Source organism: Equus quagga, chromosome 12 (genome assembly GCF_021613505.1).
Source record: "Equus quagga isolate Etosha38 chromosome 12, UCLA_HA_Equagga_1.0, whole genome shotgun sequence".
Taxonomy (NCBI): domain Eukaryota; kingdom Metazoa; phylum Chordata; class Mammalia; order Perissodactyla; family Equidae; genus Equus; species Equus quagga.
The window spans coordinates 90010560-90037358 of NC_060278.1; the positions used below are offsets into that span (position 1 = coordinate 90010560).

Below are 26799 nucleotides of genomic sequence, written 5' to 3' on the forward strand. Positions count from 1 at the left end.
GTAAGAATTTTTTTGGTAGGAAAAATTGATTAAGTGGAGTCTTCATAACTAGTGATTTAAATCATAAATCACATCCATGTTATTTGTCAGCCAATCAAATTACAGACCATAAGTGAGACTGCTGGTGATTTTAATTTTTGATACATTGATTTTTTTTGTCCTCTTATTGTGGACATTGATAAAACCCACATTCTTCAGTAATTACCGTGGTCTCAGTACCTATAAATTTTTTTTATTGGGAGTTAAATAAATGAGGGTTCTGCTTTATATTTGCAATAACTTTTCTTTGAGATTTTGAGGCTTTTTTGGTGCCTGTTTTCCTTCCAGAAAAAGAGGTAGTAATTGCCATGATTCATTGATTTATTTTTTTTTTAAACCTTGGGTCTTACAAAGGCATAATATATAATTATATATGAATATGTGGAATTTTCCCTCAGATGTTTCTTAAAAATACCATGATACTCCCTTACATTGGTATAAACTTTATAGTTTACATAGGGCCCCTTTGTAAGTGTTTCAGTCATCACAAGAACTCTTTGAGGTGGGTAGAATTTTCTGTCTCTGACGACTTTGATCCCTAGTTATGAACTGTGGCTGATGGTAGTTGAAGCATTAGAGATTGTGAGCTTTTTCAGTGCTGGTGCCTTAAGCAAACTTGCAAGGGAGCCCTGATGTTAACTTTGGCAGGCTTCATGCCTGCAAATATTGATTGAGCCAGAAGTCCTCGTTGTAAAATGTCACCAGTGAATGTGCAGCCAGCAAAGGCAAGGGAAAACTCATTTCTGCAGCTCATCTGTAACTTCTGGGTCAGACCACTCATGCCATCTGGTAAAAATGAGTGTTTGAAAACTCCCTTTTATTCTGACAAAATGTAATCAGGTAAGGTTAACAGCAGATGATTTCTGAGCATTTCAAATCCGTCTTCAAGCTTGAGTTTGTGACATTCCATATGTCTAATTATCTTAAGAGATATCAGAAAGGTTTAAAATCATGAAATCCCAAAATAATGGTAGGAAGGAATTCAGTAATATGTATACCTCCCTTTTCCCCCTCTGTTGCATGCACCCCTCCCCCATATTGAAAGTGTTTAATTCTGAAAAAGAAATAGGGTTATTGTCTTGAAATAATGTAAAGATTTTTTTTTTTTTGAATGTGAGAGTGAGACTAAACCTGTTTTATATCATTTAAGGAGAAAGATTAGGGACCAGGGTAGAAAAGTGTAAGTTGAAAGGTTTCTTCTCAACTTAATAAACTCTGTAAGTGATCCAAAGATGGAGGGGCCACAATTTAGGGGAGGAGGTAAGTTTCTGGTCACTGGAAATGTTAGGAAAACCCCAGCCAAGGCCTAGCAGAGATATTTTAAAGAGTATTCAAACCTCAGATGACTAGATTAGATCAAAGGTTCCTAAAGTCTGGACTATCTCTAGTGCCTCAGAATTATTGCAAAAGGTTGTGGGTTCAGGTATACACAAGCATTTTCTGTAGAATGAATCTCAGTCTCTCAAAATCCATCTCTATATCTTAAAATATGGGAGTTAAAAACACAAATTCAGTGAAAAATATTACCAAGTAGATAGCAATGTATTTGTTTGTCATTGTGTGTTTTCTCAATCATTGGATACTAAAAAGTGCAGCTGGGAGTGGGGTCTGTCAAACATTTTGACATTAAAAAAGGGATCCTTGGGGCTGGCCTGGTGGTGTAGTGGTTCAGTTTGTGTGCTTCGCTCCCAGGGCCTGAGGTTCACAGGTTTGATCCCCAGTGCAGACCTACACACCACTTATCAAGCCATGCTGTGGTGGCATCCCACGTACAAAATAGAGGAAGATTGGCACAGATGTTAGCTCAGGGCCAGTTTTCCTCACCAGAAGAAAAAGGGATCCTCATTTTAAAACCTGTCCAGGGGCTGGCCCTGTGGCTGAGTGATTAAGTTCCCACTCTCTGCTTCGGCGGCCTGGGGTTTTGCTGGTTTGGATCCTGGGTGTGGACCTAGCACCACGGGTCAGGCCATGCTGAGGCAGCGTCCCACATAGCAGAACTAGAAAGACCTGCAACTAGAATACACAACTCTGTACTGGGGGGCTTCAGGGAGAAGAAGAAGAAGAAAAGAAAAATTGGCAATAGATGTTAGCTCAGGTGCCAGTCTTTTTATTTTTTAATTTTTTAATTTTTCATTTTTCTCCCCAAAGCCCCCCATACATAGTTGTGTATTTTAGTTGTGGGTCCTTCTAGTTGTGGCATGTGGACGCTGCCTCAGCATGGCTTGACGAGCAGTGCCATGTCCGCGCCCATCATCCAAACTGGTGGAACCCAGGGCTGCCGAAGTGGAGCACGGGAGCTTAACCACTGAGCCATGAGGCCAGCCCCAAAGAGATCTTCCTTATTCCTTTTTTTTTTAATTCTTCTCCCCAAAGCCCCCCAGTACATAGTTGTAGATTCTAGTTGTGAGTGCCTCTGGTTGTGCTATGTGGGACACCACCTCAATGTTGCCTGATGAGTGGTGCCATGTCCGCGCCCAGGATCTAAACTGGTGAAACCCTGGGCGGCCGAAGCCTGGCATGTGAACTTAACCACTCAGCCATGGGGCCGGCCCCTTATTCAATCTTAAAAAAAAAAAACGGCAAAAAAAAAAACCTTTTCCAACTTCGAGGTTCTTTGATTTTGAATCAGGTATGTCAAAGAGAGGTGGAAAGCAACATGTATTGTCTTATACGGGCCAAACTGTCCTCAACACTTTAGAAACATTGGCTTTTATGTGCATGTATGTATGTGTGTATATGTACATACATGTATAAATGTCTCTGTGAAAGTGGTTATTGTTCCCAGTCTATAGATTAAGAAAACTCACGAGTAGAGAGGGTAACTTATTTTCCAGGGCTGCTAAGTAGAGGGACCAGGATTTGAATTTAGGAAAATCTGACCCCAAAACTCATCTTCCATGTACGCTATCCCCGTTGCAAACAGGTTAGGAACCACTAGGGTGTATGGTGAAGAAGGAAGAGCGCTGTATTGAGAGTTGGAGGCCTTGTGTTTGTTGCCCACCACAGACAAGTTGCTTAAACCCCTGGGCTCAGATTTCCCTATTTCTACAGAGAGAGGGATAAACTAGATTCTCTCTTTCAGCTCAAATTTCTATGTGTTCGCCATTGTTTTATATTTAGGAAACAGCACTTCCTGCCCTCATTTGGAAGACCCTTTTCTGAAGTTATCTGAGCTTCTTGGTGCTGGATGAAGAATTCCTGGTTTATTAATTAGAAGGTTGTAGCAGATTTCCTTTGACTTTTTCCATTTGCTTAATAGAATTGAACATATTTTTTCTTCCATTGGCATGAAAGTACATATTATGAAAATTATTCCTTCTTAGCCAAGTAACTTGGAATATTGAGCTATATTTAGGCATTCCCCCCACAATACATATCTACACTGTTATATCCTGGTACAGATGTGCTCTTCACATTAATAATTGCACTGTGTGTTTTCATAATTTATCATAATGATCCCATTATTGCTTATTATAGAAGTCCCCTTTCTTCCTCCCCACCCCCAAGTCTAATTGAGGTCGAGACAGACCATAAATACGTTAATATAGATTGCATGCTCAGAGGAAATGGAGTTGGTTTCATAGTGGAGTTTTAATTTAGGATTCGTTCTGGTGATGTAGCCTCTTCCTATGGTACATTACTTTGAGCCCAATATAACTGCATGTTCCCACAGCCCCTCATTATAGCTACAGCTTCTCACTGCTTTTTAATTAAAAAAAAAAAAGAAGAGAGGGAGAGAGGGAAAATGAAACCTAAAGCTTAGGTTGGATATTGTCTGGGTACGCAGGGAGTATCCTAGGCAGATTGCTTATTTAATTTTTTAACTCTTTCAAAGCTTTCGTGGAGATGTCTTGATTTCTGTTTCCAGGGGGATGGAGATATATGTATCCATCCAATTATATATATATAATTTCACACATACGTGTGCCTGCACACACAATAAGCTTCAAGAGTTTTGGAAAGTAAAAGCACCTTATTTATATAATTGTGAAGCTTACTATAAACTTTGAGTAAGTGGGAATCTTTTCTGTATCCTAGAAAGGCAACCAGCTGTGTGCTTAGATGGTGGCAAATGCCGAGTGAGCATTTATACTGCTCATCACCTATTGGGAGTAAGACAGGAAATGTGGAAGATTGTAAAAATCTTTAAAGGCTGATCTTCTGGTACATCAGAAGTTAAGAGTTAATCATTTTTTCTCTAGTCCTGTGGGCAGCAGAAGCAGAGAAATGACTTTATTAAGAACAGTTTCTTTTGTCATTCCTTCATCTTGAGGGATTCCAAGCACTTTTCAGATACTACAACAAATGAATCTCCAAAGATGACGGGTAAGAATGGCTTAATCCTCTTGGGATTGGTGGTGTAAGACACAAGGAGAGTTTGCGCCTGAGCTGTTGGCCTCTCTGTAGGCTGTGAGAGTTATTCTTTTTCTGGATCCAGAGCCCTTTGGCTCTTCTGTACCGAAATCAGTTTGACAGCTCCAAGCTTCTTCCCCAGTTACATATGCTTTCTTTGTTTTGTATAACCAATCACTCTCGCAGTGGTGAATATTGGGTAAATATAATCTTGAAGTTAATTTCTGGGTCAGGGTGTTGTTAACTTCACAGTTTTTATTGGGGACCTTTCACTAACAGGACTTCAGCTTTATGAGTCCATATTTCGTTCAGTGTTGCTGGAAAGACAATTCCATTTTGCCTTTATCAAGGAACAGGAACCCTCAGATGAAAATCCCCTGGACCTGTGCTGTCCAGTATAGTAGCCACTAGCTTCATATGGCTGTTGGGCATGTGAAATGGAGCTAGGTCTGTGTTGAGACACATCATAAGTGCAAAATACCTGTACTAAATTACAAAGACTTAGTGTGGAAAAAAAAGAATGTAAAATATCGTATTAGTAATTTTTTATATTGATTACATGTTGAAATGATGCTATTTTGGATATATTGGATTAAATGAAATATATTCTTAAAATTAATTTCACCTGTTTCTTTTTACTTTTTAAAATGTGACTACTAAAAAATTTAAAATTATGTCTATGGGTTGCATTAATATTTTGATTGGACAGTTTTGTCCTAGACTGTTAAGCCCATTGGTAGCAAAGTAGTCTTTGTCTTATTCACACTTATGTCCCCTGTCCCTAGCACCAATGTGTTATACGTAACTGGTACTTAATAAATATTTGTTAAGTAAATGAATCCTCACTGTTATTTGGAGTGGTCAGATTTCGGAAATGAGTAGAAACGTCTCTATTTGGAGTGTTAGGATCTGAAAAAGAAACAATTGAGGGTTGAGAAGAAATGAAAGAAAAGAAGTTCTTAAAATTTTGCCTTGGGAGAGAAAAATGCTGCAGTAAAGTATATCAGTGCTTTTGAACGACTTACCCATCTGTTGGAGAGGCAGGTGGGAGCTGTTGTTGGAGAAGGAGCCATGTCAGAGCATCTTAATGGGTTCTGCTATGCTCTGCCACAGAGTTGTCATGAGGGAACTAAAGCTGGATACCCTGTGTGAGGGGGAAGAGAGTTGGAGAAACAGTTGGTGAACCTAGAGGTTGCTCTTTTAGAGATGTTGTATTTAGACCGTTCGTAAAGATTAACAAAGCTATTCCTGTCTGGAGACTCCATACTGGCCCTTTCCATTCCTACATCCTCATTTAGAGACATCATCCTAATGGAAACCTGGGACTGCTGCTAGGCCAGCTGATTACTGGAGGACTCCTCAAGCCTTGGTATTGTTTAATAAATTATTTGTTGAAGGAGTGGTTTAACAAATATTATTTTAACTTTGCCAAAGTCTTGTATGACTTATATTTATGGGTATATATTCTTGCCTGAAGTCCCTCAGATCTGTCCTGTTAGGATTCTGGAATCCTGGTAGATTAGCAAACTTCCCAGAGGTCAGGTGCAGCTTTTAGAAGGCACCAGGTTGTCTTTGTAAGAGGTCATTAAAGGATCTCGGGCATCCTGTCTCCCTACTTGGAAAATAGCGCTGTTAACCACCTTTCTGCTCCAGAGACGGGGTGAAGATGAAGAGCTTTAAGTTCTGCACAAGGAAATTGCTATTTCAATGGAAATTGTTAGAGGTAAAAATGAGTCTCCTCCCCGACCTCTGAAGTGTTCATTTTAAAGAAGTGGATTGGAAGATGCGTTTAAGAGAGACATTGCCGGTGTTCTTCTATCTTGCGTTTCTTAACTGAGGTACTGTTTAGCTTTCTCCTTGTAATTGTGGTCCACTGCTTTTTCTCTCTGCCCTCAGAGAGAAACAATCCAGAAGTCTCCTTTCCGTGGAGAACTGTGGCGCTCGCTCGTGCTTTGGCTCGCCTGGGTAGTAAGCTCACGCTAATCAGAATCACAGCAGGGCTTGTTTGATGAGCCCGAAAGAATTAGTGCTCCCGGGGGCTGAAGTTCCTTACCTGCTGGGGAGCTGCGGATTTATAGTTTGAAACCTGCCCTCCTTCAGGATCCAGCTACCTTTCCTTCCCCTTCTCACATGAAAACCATACCTCCTTTTTCTTGTAGTCCGTGCTTACTGGCATGTTGATTTCTTTTATTTTTTTAGATACAGACCAGTAATGATTACAATAGGTTTTTGTAATTTTCTTGTTTATGGAAATAGAGTGTGATCATATGAAATTATAATCTATCCCAGGGTGGCTAGGAACACAGTGAAAAATAGCAGGTGGTACCCTAGAAACCAAATTGTCTGATGTGAGTTTTCTAAGCAGTGTCATATGCTTAGACTTACTGAAGCACCTGGTATGTGGAACCAGCAGGGTACATGAGTTGAGAAAGGAATGACTTTGCACCACTGGGATAGTGGAGTTCAGTAACAGTGTGGGGTATAAGTCGCAAGGTGAGATATTAGAAATAGAAATTAGTATAATAGAAACTTGTCTGTTATCACCAAACAACTTAGCCGGCTGGCGGTGAATGTGACATTTTCTTCTGTTTAGTAGTAACATACCATGTCGCACCTACCACACTGTTGGTGTGTGCAGTTGTTATAACAGATAAAGAAAAGCTCATTGAAGAGCCTAACACAGATGTTTTGTGATGGGGAAGACACAATCATGTGGATTACCTTATATAATTTCATATATTTATTGCTGTTATAGTTGAGAGTTATTTCACTAATGTTTGCAACCTTTTGGTACAAACTTCCAGTTATAGGATGAATAAGTTCTGGGACCTTGCAGTGTCAGAGGCACAATGAGGTCCTGACAGTATGGTGGAAAGAGCCCTGGACTAGGAGTCAGGAAGTGCTCATTCTGTTTTCAGTGCTGCTGCTGGTTATTTGACCTCTGGGCCTTACTCTACTCTTCTGTAAAGTAGGAATTGGGAGTGCAGTAGATCCTTGGAAGTTACATATGTAATAGTCTCTGTTTGAACTACTTGTGAGTGACTGTAATCTTTCTTAGACATGAATTAAAACCACATGCTAAGGGATTGGTGTTGGGGCTTGTATCCTAACTAGTAACTTCCACCTAACCCAATGTTCCCATCTCAAAGTGGCTTTGTTCCCTGTGATTTCTGTATACATAGGAGCTTTTGTGAAGTGATAAAACGTTGCATGTTGAAAAAATTCTGTAAAAAGAAGCCAACTACCTTAGAGGTGACTTTAATCATATTTTTATAGAATCATTAAAGGTCTGAAACATAACCACTTAGAACTTCACTCCATTTTGTGGGAGAAATTGTATGGCGCTTTCCAGTTGGGGAATTCCTGAAAGCTTTTAGAATATTTGCTATGTGTGCCCTTCTACATCTTTTCCAGCTCTAAAATCCTGTGTTTGTTTTTTTCTCTTTCTCAGCCCAACAGGGGCACGAAACGTCCCCGGGATGATGAAGAGGAAGAGCTGAAAATGCGTCGGAAACAAGCTGGTACTCGAGAACGTGGCCGCTATCGGGAAGAGGAAATGACTGCTGTGGTAGAAGAAGCAGATGATGACAAAAAAAGGCTTCTTCAGATTATTGACAGAGAGGGTGAGGAGGAAGAGGAGGAGGTAAGGTGTAGAGACTGGTTGGGAGCTAAGTTGGCTGGCCCTGCCATAGTATCTGTAGAGTGTAATTTTGGGCCAAATTTCTCTGACTTCCCAGCAGAATCTGTAAAATGGGGTTAAGGATACTTACTTCACAGTGTTGATGTGAAGGTTAAGTGGGATAATGGAGTTGGGAAAGCGTTTTGGAAAGTGTAAAGAACATTACTGATAGAGTTTGACAATTATTCTGAATTATGTGTTATAATTGAGGCCCAAGCACTGGACTGTGGGGCTATTGATATTGACTGAGGAGGGTCAGGGCGGCTTCCTGGACCGTACTGAGGACACAGAGAAAGCACTCCCATCTTTGCATATATTCGGTAGTCTGAAAGAGGAGTAGAATTTTATCAAACAAGTGGAAGAAGGGCTTTTCAGGCAGTTGAAATGGCAATGCATTTGTAGTTCAAACAGAGAATATTACATATGTAACTTCCAAGGGTCTACTGCACTCCCAATTCCTACTTTACAGAAGAGTAGAGTAAGGCCCAGCAAAGCAACAGAGGTAGAGAAGTTCAAGGGGGAGCTCAGAGATTAGGTGTTTAGGTGACGTAAAACACAGTTTAGGGAAAGAAATCCTTAAGTGTCTTTCTGTTTGCTGTTCCTTAAGATGTCTTAGGGCCTTTGCACTCCTTCCTGCCTCTGGATATTTTTACTTCTGTGCCATCTGCTGGAATGTTCTTCATCCTGTAATGCTTTCATGGCTGGTTTCTTCTCATTCAGGTCTCAGTTCAGATGTCTCCTCCTCAGAAAAGTCTTTCTTATCTCTGAGGTAGCCCTGTAAGTCATTTTCTCACCCTTTTATCACTTATTCTGTATATTGTCATCACAGCACTTATCATGATCTGAAATGCTTGTTTCTTTATTCTGCTCATTTCTTTTCCTCTCCCCAACCTCCTGTGAAAACAGGGTCTGGCTCTGTTTTGTTCACAGCTGTATCTCTAGCACGCAGAGCAATGCCTGGCTCTTGGTAGGCCCTTAATAAATATTTATTGAATGAATAAATGAATGAAACTGAAAAGAGTAGAAGTAAAATATCAGTGATTAAAAATAAAATGACCTTACCTTTTTGTCTTTTTTAAATCCTTAAGTGTTAACTTGTATGTTATTTCTCTGTGGCATTTTGTTCAATGTGAAATATGGAAATAGATTCTTAAAAGCCAGCTGCTTTTTGCTTCCCTCAAAGACATGCGAAGTTTGGATTTAAAAAATGAAGTTGGAGCATGAATCTGAGAAGAAAAAAAATTGATTCACATTCCAAAAATGTCTTTACTGTGTTATGACAATAAGTCTCTCCTCCTTAGGATTTGTACCAGTGCTAATTTGGGGGTCTGTTCCTAAAAGATGGTGACACTTTGGAAATCTATGGTGGAAGACAGTCCTGAATTTCCTCTCTGAGGGCAGCAGCCCTGCCAGGCTTGGACGAACTGTGTGCAGCACGACCTCCCTCTCTCCCTCCCTCCGTCCTCACTAGCTTCTGCTCAGTCTGTTAGCCCTGCAGCAGCATTTAATTGGCAGGTATAAGTCCCATGTAGGGCAAGGCTGGTACTGGAGGGTTAGGATAGTAGCTGTCATGGGTAAGTGGTTTCTAGCCCGGGAGACAGTTCTAGGCTGGGAGACCAGCCCTTCTGTTAAGGGACAGGGAAAAAGAGATCACTTTGTAAAAATGACACATGGAAGGCTACAGGTCCAGGAGTTATTTTCTCACTGCCACCAAAGTCCCATTTGATGAAAAACAAGTGATGTTTGCCCCTGTGAAGTCACGTGAACTTGTAAAATATTATTGTCCTTTTTGTGCTACATCACCAGCATTTATCTTTCTGAAATCTCCCTCTGGTTTCTGACATTGAGCTATTAGAGATACTGCTGTGGCCAATGACTAAGACTGATAATTCAGTTTTCCGTCAGTGCTGGAGAGAAATTAAAGGAAGGAAGGCCAAACCCTGGAGAAGCTAAGACTTGGGGAATCCTGTGAGAGCTGTATTAACACTAATAAGGTTTTTTCTGCAGCGTGGGTGAGATGTTAGCTGGAGGAAAGAAAAGCAGTGGATATTGAGGTTGCTTGAAAGTGATCTAACCCGTTCCTAGAAATTTAGATTATTTTAGTTAAATCCTGGTGGTACATTGGGTACATCGTGTCTATTGCAAATAGTAAAAATAACAGCTTACAGTAATATAGTGTCATATAGTTTATAATAAGCAATTTTATGTACCTCATCTCTTTAGGTCATCTCTATGATCTTGAGAGATACGGGTAATATTTTCACCCTCCCTCCCTCCCTGCCTTCCTTCCTTCCTTCAACAGATCTTCACTGGATGCCTGCTGTGTGCCAGGCACTATAATAGGCACTGGAGACTCAACAGTGAACAAGTAGACGTGGGCCACCAACAGGGATATTTGTCGTGGTTTGGGGTTGGAGAGATTATCTGGGCCAGCCAGATCCTGGTAGACCTTCCTTATATAGGTCATGTGAAGGATTTAGGATTTTATTCTAAATGCCAAATGGATGAATTCAGGAAAGACTTATGTGGTAGAATCAATTGGACTTGATGAGGGTTTGAGGATTGTTTTCAGCAAAGTAACGTTGCCGTGTGGCTAGTAAATAGTGAAGCTAGACTCTGAGTCCCAGCTGAGCCAGGACACTGACGTTGGTTTTTACCGAGTCAGGGAACCTCTCTTTAAGCTGTGGACAATGGGGAAGGGGTGGGGTCCAACAGAGTACCTCAGGGTCCAGGAGTCATTGATGCAATCTAAGGAATGTGTTATGCTCAAGATCAATTTATAGGTATCTCATTTAAAACCCAGTATATGAATATCGAAATTTAATAAAATAATAGCTAACATTTTTGAGTACTTAACAAAATTATGGGTTGATTCAGTGCTTTCCAAAACGATCTATTTCAGGTTCTCTTCATAGCAGTTTCTTTATTGCTTTTAGGTGTGAGTTATGGTTAATAACCACAAGGCTATGACACTGGGAGTTGGGAGAGGGTTAGAGAGGCAGAGTGCACTGCGGCACATTACTTTAACCTAGAGAATAAACTGAGGAGAAAACATTTCTGAAATTTTAGCGTAGATTTTTTGGAGGAAAATGATTCAGCTTTCAAAAATTCCTTTTATTTACCTTTGTAGGTATTATTCCAGTGCAGGAAGTAAGAAAACTCTGTATGGTCTACTAGTTTTTTTTGCTTTCTCTCAGCGAGGTTACTGAATTCTTGATGCTATACTGGGATTCCAAGTATCTGTCTGATCCCCCTCTCGGCAACTAGTAAGGAGCAGATACAGTAATGTGTAAGAAACACAGAGCCGTGACTGTTGCTAATTAACAGCCGTTCTTATCTCATGGGCTGTTCAGAAATAGGCAGTAAGTTGGATTTGGCCTGGACCATAGTTTGCTGACCCCTGGTGTAGGGAAATAATTGAGGACCACTGTCACTAACTCAGGGTTTGGCCTTAAACCAGTTCTTTTAAACGTCTGAGTGCTGTCTTACCTGTATGACAAAGGACCAGGACAAGATAAATATTAAGTGATATTTATTTAACAGTGTTGCTTGCTTCATGCCATATAGTATGCTCAAGAAATATTTGTTGAATGAGCGAGTCTTTTAACACCTTAAATTGAACTTCCTGTGCTAAATGTGGGACACACAGAGTGATGCAAAGTAGGATGTGATATAGACGCTTACCCTCATTCTAGTGGGCAAGATAAAAGTTTGTCCTGTACATTCAACCCAGAAAGGGGAGTGGCAGAATGGCATGTAAGAGCCATGGGGAAGAAGTAGTGATTAGTGAATAAGAAATCCGTTTGGGTGAAATTGTTGCATTTGTCCCTTTGTACCAGGAGGAACCATTGGATGAAAGCTCAGTGAAGAAAATGATCCTTACATTTGAGAAAAGATCATATAAGAACCAAGAGTTGCGGATCAAGTTTCCAGACAATCCCGAGAAGTAAGGCTCTGTTTTACTGATACCCTTTCTCCTCTGAGGTGTTTTATTTGCTATTTTTGTTTTGTTTTTTGTTTGTTTTGTCTGCTTTGGTTTTTGTGATTTGGATCAGGGGTCCCAGGACAACCGACTTTCTAGTGGGAAATCACTAGAAGGACTCACAGTACTCAGAGGCGAGTAGTACTCAAGGGTACCTAACAGGATCAGCATGGGGAAAAGATACGTCAGGCAGAGTCTGGAGAAATTCATGTATAGGCTTCCTATGTGTTCTCTCTCCCACTGGGAGGGGTCAGGCAGACATGCTCCTTTCACCAGCAGTGAAATAATAACACATGTGCAGTGTTTCTGTTCAGGGAAGTCCGTTTGAGACTCCATGTCCAGGAGATTTATTGAGGACAGGTCATGTAGGCATTCTCTGCCAGCAACGACTACCAAAATTCCAGACTCCCAGAAGGAAAGCAGATGGTCAGTGCCACAGGTGGGCAAAACAACCTTATCACTTAAGGAACATTTCAAAAGCCAAGTTCCCGGATGCCAGCCTAGGATCAGGCCCTGCTAAAGATCAGGCCTGTTATGTTAACTCTTTTCTATATTATTATTCTCAAGGCCCAAAGAAAACTGACCATGGCTGCCATTGCTGATAGCTTTACTGTTGGGAAAGTGCCAAATGCTTTGGGGTTAGACAAATATGGGTATGACTCCCACATGACCTTGAGTAAGTCACTTCTCCTTTCTTCGCTTCAGGTATCTTACCTGTATGGAGAGATAATACCTCCCTCACAGGTTGTTGTGAAGATTAGATCAGAGTAGTGGGAAGTGTTTAGTTCAGCACCTGGCACATAGTAAGTGCTCATGAAATGATAGTATCGCTGTTCCTACACCAGCTCCTCGGTGTACTGGAAAGTGCTGTAGTGAGGAATCTGGTATCTTTCAGTCAGTCTTGAATCCTCACTAAAGGGATTTTCATATTTATACAGATTTTACTGTTCTAAATCTCTTTCTCCCTCCTGTCTTTCTCCCTCCCAGGACATACACTTTTAATGAATCTTAATATACCCAAGACCATCAGGCAATTAAGAGTTGAATAGTACAGTCTTTGCACTCAAGTTTATAGGTTACCAGGAAGACTGACTATAAATGCACAGTAGAAGGAAAAAAATATACCTTGAAAGAGATACAAGCAGAGTGCTGTGTGAGCATAGAGGAAAAAGCAGTGAATACCAAGATGGGAGCTGTTAAGGGCTTCACAGAGGAGGTGGTATTTGAGCTGAGCCTTGAAGAATAATTTTGATCTTTTTTTTTTTTTTGAGGAAGATTAGCCCTGAGCTAACATCTGCTGCCAATCCTCCTCTTTTTTCTTTTCTTTCTTTCTTTCTTTCTTTTTTTTTTTGCTGAGGAAGACTGGCCCTGAGCTAATATCTGTGCCCATCTTCCTCTACTTTATATGTAGGACACCTACCACAGCATGGCTTGCCAAGCAGTGCCATGTCTGCACCTGGGATCCGAACTGGCAAACCCTGGGCCACTGAAGCAGAACGTGCACACTTACCTGGTGCACCACAGGGCCGGCCCCATGATTTTGATCTTAATAGGCAGAAAAAAACATGGAAGGGCATGCCAGGCAGTGTGACTACCATGAACGAAGGCACAGAGGTCTCAGAGGGCAAGTCATCGTGGCAACCTGTTAAAGCTGATGGGGTCCACTGTGTTTGCTCTGCTGTGGAAGAGGAGGTAGAGAGAAGAGAACCTGTTACTGGACCTATGGCCACATCCCTCTTTGACAGGAGGAGTAGCTAGATCGGAGCTCAGCTTTCCCAACACCAGAGTCCTATGTGGTTTTGTGCTGACCTCCATCATACGGTAGCACTTGTCATAGTGCACTGTGTGTGTGTGTGTGTTTGATTACACAGTTACACATGAATAGCTTGTCATTGTAAAAAATACCAACAGTGTGTAAGTAGAGTAAAAAATGAAAGTTCTCCTGCGCTGCGCTGGCTCCTTTCCATTCCCCTGTCTTAGAGATAGCCCCTGTGAACGCTTGTGTTAGTATCCTTTTAGACTGTTTTCTGTACACTTATTTAAATATATGTGTAAATTCGCAGATATTTTCCTACCTAAATTATAGTGTACATATTGTGCACCTTGAGTTTTTGGGTCACATAACATAACATCTTTCCATGTTAGTACACACATATTTACCTTGTGTTTTGTGACTGGTGCATAATGTTTCATGGCTTGGAGACTGGGAGTTATCTGTCATTTTGCTGTTGATGGACATTTGGTTGTTTTGAATGTTGGCTTTGTAACAGCACTGCAGTGAGCCTCCGTGTGCGTGTCTTCATGTACATGTGTTTCTGCGGGATAGGCACGTAAATGTTGAGTTCCCGGATTGAAGGCTGTGTGCTTTTTAAACTTTGAGAACTACTGCCCAATTCCCCACTGTACTCTTTAATTCTCCCCCTAGCAGGTCTCTTTCCCTGTGTTCTTGCCCATAATTAATGTGATCAGTCTTTAACATCTTTGCCATTTGTTTTATTGTTATTTCTTTCCTCAGTGGTCTTTCTGCATTAGATTCTGTGTCCTTTTAGGAGGTGGACTGTGTCTTGTTTGTCTCTGTTTGTAGTACCTAGCACAGTACCTGCCATACTATAGGTGCTCAGTAAACAGGAGAGATCTTATATAATTGATGTCACTTTATTACATCCCCATTGCTCGGAACCTAAGGGTGCATAATGAGGAAGCTGTACCGTAGGCTGATAACACTGGAAATTTAAGAAATCCGGTTTACTTCTTGGAATGCCAGTATTGCGTTTGCCCACTTGGTAGGTATACTTCTGTCAGTTTGGAGCAGTGAGTTTCTGCAGGTTGTGTTCACCATCCACATCTTAGGTACCACAGGTGCTCTAGTGTTAAAATTCATGAAGTGGTTTTAAGAAAATTTATTTTATTTAAAAAAATCAACAGTGTTTTCCATTCAGACAAAATTTTATGTACTATTTTAGTTTTTAAATATGAACATTTGAAAGTTGAAATTATGTATAAAGAACATTCTTTTCATGGCCAAAAGCAGTTAGGAAACTACATTGTCTTTTAACCTTGAGTTCTTGAATTCTTACTGGTGCAGTGTCTTTTATAATTCTCTAGACCAGCGAGGTGCAATTAAGATGAAAATTGCTAGAGTGGATTTGAATGAAACTTTCTGGTTGAGATCAGAAACATTCAAATTTATTTTCCCGTATATGCAATTGTCATTTTGATTGCATACCCAAAAATGCCGCTCTTCATTTGCCTACATTTCAGATTCAATTGACAATTCTCCATATGCAGCCTCTACTTTGAACTGTGTGATCTTTCTCTCAAATATCACATTGAGTAGAGTGTGCTGTTTCCCTAGTAAGTCCTTTAGTAGGAGTTCTCTTCATTTTTGCAGGGGCAGAATTATTTAGTGGTTCTCAAACTTTTTAATCTCAGGACTCCTTTCCACCCTTAAATAATTAAGGACCTTAAAGTGCTTATCTTAGAAAATTCTAGAATACATAAGCACACATTTCATTAGCCATCAGGGCAATGATATCATCACATGGTGTATAGCCTTCTGGAAAACTCTGTACACTCCTAAGAGAATGAGAGTGAAAAAGGCAAATAATGTTTTGGAATTATTATAAAAATAGTTTTGCTCTTATAGACCCCTGAAAGGATCTCCAGCCACCTCCTACCCCCACCTAGGGGTCCTGGGTGGAAGAAGCATCATGTTCTCTGTGCATTGATAGCTGGTTTGTGATTGCAGGAGCACTCATCGGTTTCTGTTGTTTTTCTGGTATTTCTGAACTTTGCTGGTTGTTTGCAAATTTCACTCTTGTGGTTGAAGGAGAACATCCTGCTGGTCTGAAGTAAATGCACATGGGCAGGCCAGTAGAAGATTCTCTGTTATACCAGATGGAATCGATGACCTCATGTCAGCTTGGGTTACTCTTTTAATATCTTGCTCTATTGCCTTCCCATTGACCTCTTAACTTGATCCTTTCCCCCAGCTGTGAGTCATCTGTTGCTGAAGGTGTGCCTAACCCCTGGGCAGCCCTCTGCAAATATTGTAGTGTGTGCTTTAAATGAGTAGGCTTGTACTTTGTCAGCAAAAAGAGAAGAAAATTTTCTTTGTTGTACCATAGCAAACTTGAGCTTACCTGGATTCTGTGAGCGCACTATGTGCCAACAATTGTTAGGCACTTTATATTTATCATCTCTTAATCCTCACTATAAGGAAGCTGAGGTTTAGAGATAGGTTGGTTGATACTCTCTGTCTCCCTTGACCACGTTGGGGCTCCGTGCTCTGTGTTCCAGTGGCAGTTCTCTTGGGCAACACCAGACATCCTTATGGCTAATTGTATGTAAAGGATTGTTTATATTTGTGCTAGGCTAGGAGCTCCATGAGGACAGCAACTGGGATTTTTTTGTTATCTGTTATAGCCTCAGCACCTAGCACAGTAACTGGCACCCAGTGTGTACCCGATAAATACTTGTTGACACACTGCTCATGGTTACGCAGCCAGTACATAGTGTGGCTGGGAGTGTGACTCAGGTCAATCTCATTCTGAAGTCTGGGCATTTTCCACTATATCTCGTTACTCGTGTAACATTGGACCACAGTGATATTTTTATGATGTTTCCCTGCTCACAGGTGACTTTATTTTGATAATTTTCTGACTTTCTAATCTAAAAAACATTGAGTTAACATTGCATATTTGAAAGAATTTCAAAGTTGGAAGGGACGGAAAGCTACAGTCCATTCTTCATTCTAATTCTTGATTTTTTTTTTTGATATCACCCTTTATTAGTTAGGATCTCCCAGTGACAAGGGTCTGACTTTCCAAAGAAACCTATTTCGTTATTTGGGAGCTCTGTTAAGATTTCAACTCAGAATGAAAAAGAATTTCAACAAATTCTCATTTGAGAGGTATCTAGACTTCTTGTAATCTCAGTTGCTTCCCCAAATTAGTTTCTATGTCCCTCCTAAAGTATGGTTCCCAAAACAGATGTCACAAACTTTTAGGGTCATCTAATCAAAATGATGACTCTATATTGTCTTCTTTAAGCATCCTGAAACCTCAGCAGCGTTTGTGGCAGCTGCTTTCCTCTGCTCCTTCATTGGGCAGGCATCTGCTGAATTTCTACAGTGGACCAGGGAGTGTGCCTGGGGCTGAGTGTCCAGAGACGAGTGAGAGGTAGTCTCTGTCCTTAGAGATTTGCTGAGCCTGTTAGGTTCAACGATTCTATGGATCTGCTGCCCCCTGGACTATCTGAATTTTCCTACCAGCCCTTCCAAATCATGATTCTGATTTAGCTTCTACACTTCAGGTGATAGAGAACTAGTGATCTAAAAAGGTAACCTATTTGTAAGCACAGTGGAAGGAATCTTTAAAAAAGTGATATGGGGGAGAATCCTGACAAAAATAATTTTGAAATTTACTTTGAATAATAAGCAGATGAGAATAGACAGGGAAGCATTGAAAAAGAAGATTAACAAGGGGGTGTTTTGCAATAGCAGACTAACAATATGGAAGTATGGTCCTGGCTCAGGAATTTGCAGACAAATCAATGAAATGGAGTGAAAAGCCCATAAACAGATTATAGAGTACACATTAAATTTAGTGTATGGTAGAGGTGGCATTTCTTCAAACCTGTGGAAAAAAGGATAGGCGATAGTAGTGGGGCATTTGGCCAAAGATTTGCAGAAAGTAAAGTCAGATCTTTGCCATATATCATACACTAGAATAAATTTCAGATTTATTTACTCCTAAACATTTAAATTTATATAAACATAAAAGTACACCATAAAATGTATCTGATCTTAGCATAGAAAAACCTTGCTTAGGATACATGTAAAATAAAGTTCATAAAGGCAAAGATTTGATTACTTAAACCTTTAAAAACCTTTGTGTCAGAACGCACAATGTACGAATTAAAGGGCAAATATTTTTCTCTGGTTTATTTTTTTTGCAACATATGACAGATTAATTTCCTTAATAAATAGAGTGTTTATAAATCAGTAAATAAGATGAGCACCCTGATATAAAAATGGGCAAAGAAGAAATACAAATAGGTAGTAAACATTAACAAGATTTTAACCGTCTTAGTATCAGAAATGCAAAATAAAAAGTTATATCTCCCATCTCAAATTGGAGCAGACTTTAAGTAGGTAATGCTGTTTTTGAAGAGGGTGAGGGGAAACAGGCTCTTCATACACCATTGATACCTTTCTGGCAGGATCTATCAAAATCTGTTAAGTTATGTGTACTCTCTGATTTGGCACTTTCCTTCCTGGGAACTTATGCTAACACAGTAATTATGAATACGTGTGTCTTAGTGTCATTTGTCATAAGGGAAAAAATTGGAAACCATCTGAATGTCTGACAAAGGGGGATTGGTAAAATAAATTATGGTACGTCTACACAAGGAAATACCATGTAGCTTTTAAAAATGTGTTATTTGGAACAGGCATTTCAGATAGGCTTAATCTCCTACACTTGCTGTATGAGCGATTGGAGGTCTCTTCTTGGAACCTTGTGTAGAGAAGGATTCTGAAGCTGCGTGTGGGCTCAATGAAGGATTTTGCCACGGGAGAAGGAGGAGGACTGACAGCAGTGTGAGATACTGGCTTTTCCTATTGTAGAAGAATGTTTAACCATCAGGGAAATTGTTCAACCTATGTTCACAACAGCATCAAAAATTGAATATAGACCTGTATCCTTTGTAGGCTACTTTTGTGGGGAAAAAGGCTATGAGTTGAGAAAAATGACTTAAACATACCAGGGTATTATCAATGGTTGTTTCTGATTAATAAGACTATGGGTGATTTCTGTTTACTTTTTGAAGGCTTGTCCTTCATTTCCCAGTTTTCTACAAAAATTAGTATTATATAATCAGAAAAAATATATATAAATGTTATTATTAAAAATACTAATGGGAGAAAACAATAGTAAGAGATGTTGTCTAAAATATGGGCATGTTTTAAACAATTAGTCTCCAGATTTTGTTCCTTACAGAATCCAGATTTCTGGAGAGCTGGAATGTGCCCAGCCCCTCCACGTCTGGATGAATCCTGCATGACTTCAAGAGCCCCTGCTTATGTTTTTTTTTTCCTTTGGGGCCTCAATTCAGTTAAGCAGGCCTTAACTGATTTATGGGGATAAATAGAGAAGGTAATCCCTGTCTTTAAGATGCTTACATTCTAGAAGGGAAGATAGACGTAATAACATAATAGTAGTAGTGGTAGCAGTAGTAGAAGAAATGAGAGCAAACATATAGTGCTTTTTATTTGCCAGGTATTTTTTAAGTGCTTTTTATGTATTTATTCATTTACTCCTTACGGTAGCCTTATGAGATGGGTAATTACTATCCCATTTACAGATGAAGAAACTCAAGCATAGAGAGGCTAAGTAGCTAAGTCAGTTTCAAACCCAGGCAGTCTGGCCCCAGAGTCTGTCTAACCGCTGCTTCCTCTCAGTCACTCTCTCAGGTATTGTTCAGTTGCTTTACATGGGTTAGCTCATTTCCTTCTCAGAACAAGCCTTCCTGTCTCGTTCATCAGAGGCTTAGTGGACATTTCTTATATGTTAACCCTTGGGGGAGGGTGTGCAGAGGTGAATGCAAAGCAGTTCTCTTCTTAGTGCCCGGGTGTAGGTTTGTTGAAAGGCTCTGGTGTGGAAATGTGAGTGAAGTAATATCATACCATATAAGGAATGATGGTGATTACAGGATGCTGGAGACTAGAGCTGCTTTACTTTGGGATCTGCCTCCTAATCAGCTCACTGGAAAAGGTGTAGAGGAAGGGCGGGTATTTGGATGGCATAGCATCTCCGTATCTTCCTTTGGGTAAGGGGAATAATTGGCCCTTGATCTGAAGTGGCAAGTAAGAGAAACCTGTTTTGGATTAGTAGGATAACTGTGTTCAGGGCAACAGAGTGAATAGCCACACCAAGGGGTCATGGTAGCTAATCCGTAGGACTGTTGGGCAGATGGTTTAATGCTGCAGAATGCTTTAGGAGCCTCCAGAAGGCAACTTGTGACTGCAAGAGTAAGGGGAACCCTGTCATGAGATCTGAATTCAAGATTGATTTTTGTAGTGAGGAAATTGATTTCCCAAGGAAGTTGTGTGACAGTGTGATGTTCGGATGAGTGTACTTCTTAGTTGGTCTGTTGTAGACACTTTGACAGATTGTCTCTCTGTCTGGATTCTGTTGCTGTTTGCTCCTCAATGCTGATAGTACCCCTTTCCTTTCAATGATGCTGTCTTGTTTCCCCTCCTCTAGGTTTATGGAATCTGAGCTGGACCTAAATGACATCATTCAGGAGATGCATGTGGTGGCCACCATGCCAGACCTGTACCACCTTCTGGTGGAGCTGAATGCTGTGCAGTCTCTTCTTGGGTTGCTTGGACACGATAATACAGATATCCTTTCAGGTCTGTCCTTAGAAGGAAGGCTGACATGGTGGGGAAATGCTGTTTACTCTCTTCTCCTTTCTGTCTCTGCTGATGTCTGCTGTCATGTCTGGTGTTCTATTTCCATTCTAATTATCTCCCATCTTGAAACACACGCTGCTCTTTACTCATTTGAAAATCTGTTTTTTATCTATTAACAAATCTTGAGCAATCCTTAATTGTCCTGTTTTCTCTTATTAGTACTGGAATTCATCATGATGTATCTGTTCATACATTAACAGCATTAATTTTTCAGGATCTTGATTTGGAGGCCCATTTTAGAGGTAAGGCCAGACATGATTTGAATCCGTTGATCTAGACATCATTCTGCTAACACCTGGCCCAGTGGAGTTGAGATTAGAAGAAGCAGTGAATCATGGTAGAAAGCACATTGGAATGTCCAGGAAGACAGGAATTTTAATCTGTTTTGTCCACTGCTATATTCCCATTTCTTTAAAAAAGGCTAGGTGCACAATAACATTTTAATATTTGTTGAATGAGTATTAGACCTAAACAGATGATCTAGGTTTGACAGCCAGCTTCATTTCTTGTGTGAAATTTAGTGCCCCCCCAGCCCTTAGTATTCTCATTTGCAAAAGTATAGAGAATAACTTTTGCCTTTCAGTGTTAAGAGGATTAAAGGAGATTGTTTAAGTGCTAAGCAGTTTTTGATATATAGTAGGCACATAGTAAATGTTACTTTTAACTGCGTCTGAATCATGACTTCCAAAACCATTTTATACTTTGTCTTTGCTGTCATATGTGCAACAGCTTCAGTGCCAGAGGTTTTTGATGTGCCTGTGGTCGAGGTTATGTTCGTTAGGGCAAATTCTCTTCCAATAGTTGTTCTGTTTGAATCCAGATTTCCGAAGGAAAGAGACAAATGTAGTTAGTCTGCATGAGTGATATTCATGGGGAATCTGCTGCTGCTTCATGTTATTTTCATCTGTCTGGTAATCTCTCTCCTGAGACCATGTCTGACTAGGTTCTTTCCTGCCTAATAATTCTCATAGAAGTAAATCAGTGAATACTTTTGATGCATGCTTCTTGAAGGGTGATCTTAAGCCATTTCTGATACTTTATGTAATGTTAGACAGTGTCAAGAATCGCTCTGTCAGTCCCCAGACTGATGAGTGTGCTCCCCAGCATTTACTGCAGAGTTCTGGGTTGTACGAGAACCGTAGTCAGTTAACTTGTTTGTGGGTGAGCTCGGTATAGGCACTCATGAATTCATTCAGTAGACATACTTTGAGCGCTTATTGTGTACCAGGCACTGTGCTAGACCCTGAGGAACCCGTAGACTCTACTGGATGCTCAAGCAGTGTCAGTCAGTACACCTATGTGGGGGTATCTACCATATGATTAGCCCTATTCGAGGTACTACTGTTCCTCACAAAGTTAGTAACCAAAAGTTCTGGTTGTGACATCACATTTAAGTTCACCTACAGAATGATAGATTTTCAGAATCCTAACAGACCTTAGGGATGGCTTAGCCCAAGACTCATTTATTTATTTAGTGCTAATTCTGAGGTCCACATGTTGGACAGCTAACTGTTGAGGTTGAGGCTGGCACTCCAGGCCTCTGATTTCCAGTTCAGTGTTCCTTCTAGTGCATCTTGAGTTTTTTCCCTATAGGATTTACTCCATCCCTGACAGAGTTGCATAGTCACTCACCTATTTTGTTTCTGGAAACAAAGCTCTCATTGTTTTTTCCATTCCTGCTAACTCAAAATAATAGTAGCAGCTTTCCAAAGACACTGACATTCTGCTGATTCACCAGGCTGGTTCCTGCTGGGGAGAAGACTGACACAAGTAGTGCTGTTTGGCGTCGGCATACTTGGGGAAGGCAAGGGCACAGATGTTCCAAGTTGTTAAATTCTGGTCTTTAAAAAGGAAAAAAACAAGTCCGCTTGTAATAACTTTTTCAGACTGCCATTTCCCTCCTGTTTCCTGAGAGCTAAACTGGTTTTTTCCCCTCTTGTATGCCAGCTTTCACCCTACTGTCCTAATGATATTTTTTAAAATCTGATTTTTAATTGTGCCCTACGTCAAATTTAAAGTGCATTTGAAATTTTTTTAATTACCTAATTTTAATTAGATGCAGCAGTTAGGGTAAATGTCATCCTCCTTGAAGTACAATTTTCTTGAAAGTGGTTTCAGGGAAGGGTAGGCCCTCTTGACTCGCATCTAACCTATCCTCTGTCGGTTGGAATGTTGGTCTCCCCGCAGCATTGCACTCTGCTGCTTGTCTTATCTGTGATCTATAATGGAAATTTTTCTTCAGGAAACGGTTGTTAACAATTTACTGTTGTACAGCTGTAACGGCCCGAGACACCTTACCATGAATAAACAATTTCATAGTAGTCATGACTTAAATTTTTAATCTTTTTTAACTCTTCATTTATCAACCAAGACCATACATGGCTGGTTATGTTCCCAGCAAACACAGGTCATCTTCGCTTTGTCCTTCTCTGAGAAAACATGAACTATAGGGATTTTAATTGGCTCAGAGGCTGGTTTATTGTAACCTTAAGAGGCAGAGGATGTGAGAAAACAGCTTGTGCCTCGTCCTTTCAACCATGAGAAGCAGCTCCAGAGTTTATTCTGGCACTTTGCATCACTGCTGCTGTTGAGGGCTTGTCAGCGCTTCTGTGCCTCATCTCCCCCCTCGAGAGGCTGCAGCCCAGCCATCAGTTGGCTGCAGAGTGGAATTCTGGTCTGTGAAGAGCACCTCTGGGGGTGAGGGACAGAGAGGGAGGGGCACATCCCTCACTCAGCATTGAAGAGTCTCTCTGAACGCGTTAGGAGGGAGCACAAGGTGGGATCCAACAGCTGCTGCCTTTTAGAAATAGTGCTTTTTTAAAACAAATTTTCCTTTAAAGTAAATCATTTAAACATGTTTAGGGCCCGTTTTTGGTGAACCTTTTGGAGTGTTTCTACAGAAAAATAAGACCAAAGGTACACTTAAAGATATTTTCTTAAGGTATTGCTAAGCAAATAGTTTTTGTGGCCTGGTTTAAGACAAATTTACTCAATTTGCCTAAAGGAACAAGAGGAAGATAAAACCTCAGATGTTGGCAGATTGCCCATTCTGCCACCACCAAAAAGAAAAAAAAACCCACCATGGCACCAATCCGTAAGTATCCTATTTTTGTGTGTCATTTGCTGCATTCTCAATTTTAGTGACAAGTCGGGATCCTTTCGAAAGTCCTTGGGGTAGATCACAGCATTTACTGGATTTCCCCTTTGTGTGAGAAGCCCTGTTGGGTACTATTAGGGAAACAAGAAATAATAACTACAGTTGGTAGCGAAAACAGTCAAATTACTATGTGTGGGGAGTGCCCATGGCATGTTATCCTCAGGAAGTGCCATTGGAGTTCTGAGAAGGTGTGGGTCATCTCTGGCTTGGGGGCTATTGGGGAATTGGGCATTGGAGATGGGTAAGCTTTTGAAAGATGTGGAGATTAGAGTGCATTTCAAGTTTATTTTCATAGTCACTGCCTTGGCAATGGAAATTGCCATTCATCACATGCTGGAAGCTGACATGCTTACATAGTCACTACAAACTTAGAGGATATTTAAAAAAAAAAATCATGACTACTGCTTCCTAGCTAAGTGTCCTATTTCTTAATTAAAAATACCAAATAATCTAAACCAAATTTATTCGAAGTCTGCTTTCTCTCCACCCATTTGTGATTCAGGAGAATGAGGTCTCATTGTAATGTTAACTGAAGGCATCAGTGCAGTGGCTGCATACTAAGATGCAGGAGGGGAAATTTGTTTTGTTAGAAGATCATGGGTGCTGATGGGACAGCCCTTTTTTGTCTGGGATAATTTCGGGAAGTGGTCGTTAGCATTGTTTTTTTTCTACATTACTGCTTAGTTTTCTCAGACCCTAGAGATCCAGGAGGACTTGCAAAGTTGTCCTGTTGGATTTTGTGAAGAATTACGTGGGAATTGGAAAATAAGGAGCAGACAGAGTTTTTTAGACCAGCAGGGATCAATTGAACTTGAGCAGTTTGGGTCTGAGAAGGCTAAAGTGAAACAGCTGACTGTGACACATCGTGTTATCCCGGTGGACGTGTACAATAGTCAGGGGTGCCCTGTGTAGAGCCCCAGAGTTAGTAGGCAGGAATAGGGCTGGGAAGGGTTTGAGCCTCCTAAGGCCTTTCTTCTCATTGGACTGGGAGGGAGTTGGCTATGGCTCCAGTGGTTTCCTGCAAGTGCTGTTCAACAAGACTTGTGTACATCGAGCTGTTGTTTTGCTAAGAGGTATTCTCATCTTGATTATTTCCACAATCAACATTACATCAAAAATTTTTACTCTTTTTCTCATTGGTAGTCTTAATTTCCCTGATAATCTGTACTGATAAACCACTCATTTTTTTCAGCCATTTAAATATGTTCTCAAGAAAGTCAGATTAGAAAAAAGTGCCAAAATGGCAGTCTAGGAAAAGGGCCTCTTAATGTAACTTTTGATCCTCTTTATGAGGTTTAGGTGAATTCCGTATGTCTAGAAGGTTAGGGTGGTTGTAACTTGGTTTGGACATTTCCACTGTGGCATAATAGGGCCCACTAGCATTTAGTAGGTACTTAATAATTGTGGAATGAGCGTGTTTTCTCCCTCATGTTAGTTTGATCTAGGATTGGGATAAAATTAAGAGTCCAGGTTCATTCTAGGTAGCTCTGTGCCAGCTGTTTTAAAAGGAAAAAACTGTTTTGTCTGTGTTTTGAAATTCACCTGCATTAATTGAGTTGTATCTAATCACTGTCCTAGTCTAAGAATAAAGGAAAAAGATTTTTAAAAAACCGCACATTTGTTCTGTTAACTCGATTATATACTCTGAATCTATACTGGTTCATTTTTCTTAAGGAAGCCTTTTTGAAATGACTTTTAGAAAAGCAAACTGCTTAGTACATCTTGCTCCTCTTTCTCTATTTTTCTTAATAACTTCGTTCCTTATAGACACATCTCATGGAGACTCTTGTTCAATTTCTATACCAAGACTCTACATGGGATCAGGCCAAAAAACAAATATCCAGAGCCAAAAAATGGAAGTAAATAACCCCTCTTTTTCCAAGAGCCATTGTGTTATGGCCCATTTCATGCCCAGCTGGTCTTTTCTACTTCACCTTTTATTACACTAGCTTATTGCCCCAGTAGTGGACAGGTACAGAGGGAGTGAGTGGGGTGGCCATTCTACTTGACATGACAAAATAGGCTATCAAAAACTGTGTTTTAGTAATTTGCAGAGAGACAGGCTCTCTGTTTTCCTATTATACTTGGATGGGAGAGCCTTTTACCTTGTGAAATTAAATTGTAACTACTGTGGAAAAACCTATCACCCATGCCTAGAGTCTGCTTGCGAAGGAATGCTGGATGGGTGGCAGACCGTGCTGAATTTTCTCATCAAGATTTAGAGTTCGTCTGTCCGTCTTTAGTTTTGGTTCTCTTTCCTCTTTCTGGTCTTCAAATGACCTCTGTCTCGTGGGTCATGTTACATTACCCAGGAGTTGATGATTACAATTATGGACTCATTACTGCCTTGCTAAAATGTTATTTGGTGAAAGTTGGGAATTTATGTAAAAATCATTTAATGGTAGGATTGAGGAGATGTTTACGAGATCTGGTAGCTGGTAACTGATTTCTTGTCTGACTTCTCAGCCGAGGCAGGAAAGTAGGCAAGGAGATATCCCCTGGAACATTATAAGAAATGACTTTTCTTGGTAAAAGTTAGGATATATCCCGTCCTATATAAAACCAGCGCCATTGTCAAAATTTCTTTTCGTTTTTTTTTTGTAAGTTCCTAGGTTTAATATGACACATTTGTGAGCATGGTATAAGATTAATCAAAGACAAATATGCTACTTGGCCCATAAGACCTGAGAGGCTGAAAAAAGACGTGATCAATCTGAATGTCTGTGGCATAGCTAAAATTTAAAATTAGATCTTCCAACCCATTGTGACCCAGAAAGGGAGAACCGTGCTGTTGTTAGCTTAAATTTTAGATTTTACAGGCTTTAGGAAAAACGAAGGCAACAGTGAGGGCTTTGGCCATTCTGTCGGAAGACTTGACTAACAATCTTTATTATAGTGCTTTCATATCTTCTCAGTACTTTCACCTACTTGACCTTTGTTTATTCCTTATGGCTACTCAGTGAGATAGGTTGGGCAGAGACCATCACCACCATTTTATGGACGGGGATGCTAAGCTGGCAGGAAATAAAGGGGCTTGAGCAAGATCACGTGGCTAGTGACAATTTTGGGATAGTTGAGTTCACCAAAGATATGAAGCAAAGATGAATATG

General features: G+C 40.3%; 1 protein-coding gene across 2 annotated transcripts in view; it reads left to right on the forward strand.

The window, feature by feature from the left end:
* CTNNBL1 (catenin beta like 1) overlaps window positions 1–26799 on the forward strand; it is a 154557-nt gene that overhangs the window by 22329 nt on the left and 105429 nt on the right. For both annotated transcript variants that reach the window (XM_046679178.1, XM_046679179.1), the window contains exons 2-4: window positions 7844–8035; window positions 11911–12017; window positions 20321–20460. In XM_046679178.1, the coding sequence (XP_046535134.1) occupies window positions 7844–8035; window positions 11911–12017; window positions 20321–20460 (439 nt within the window). The remainder of the gene's footprint in view (window positions 1–7843; window positions 8036–11910; window positions 12018–20320; window positions 20461–26799) is intronic.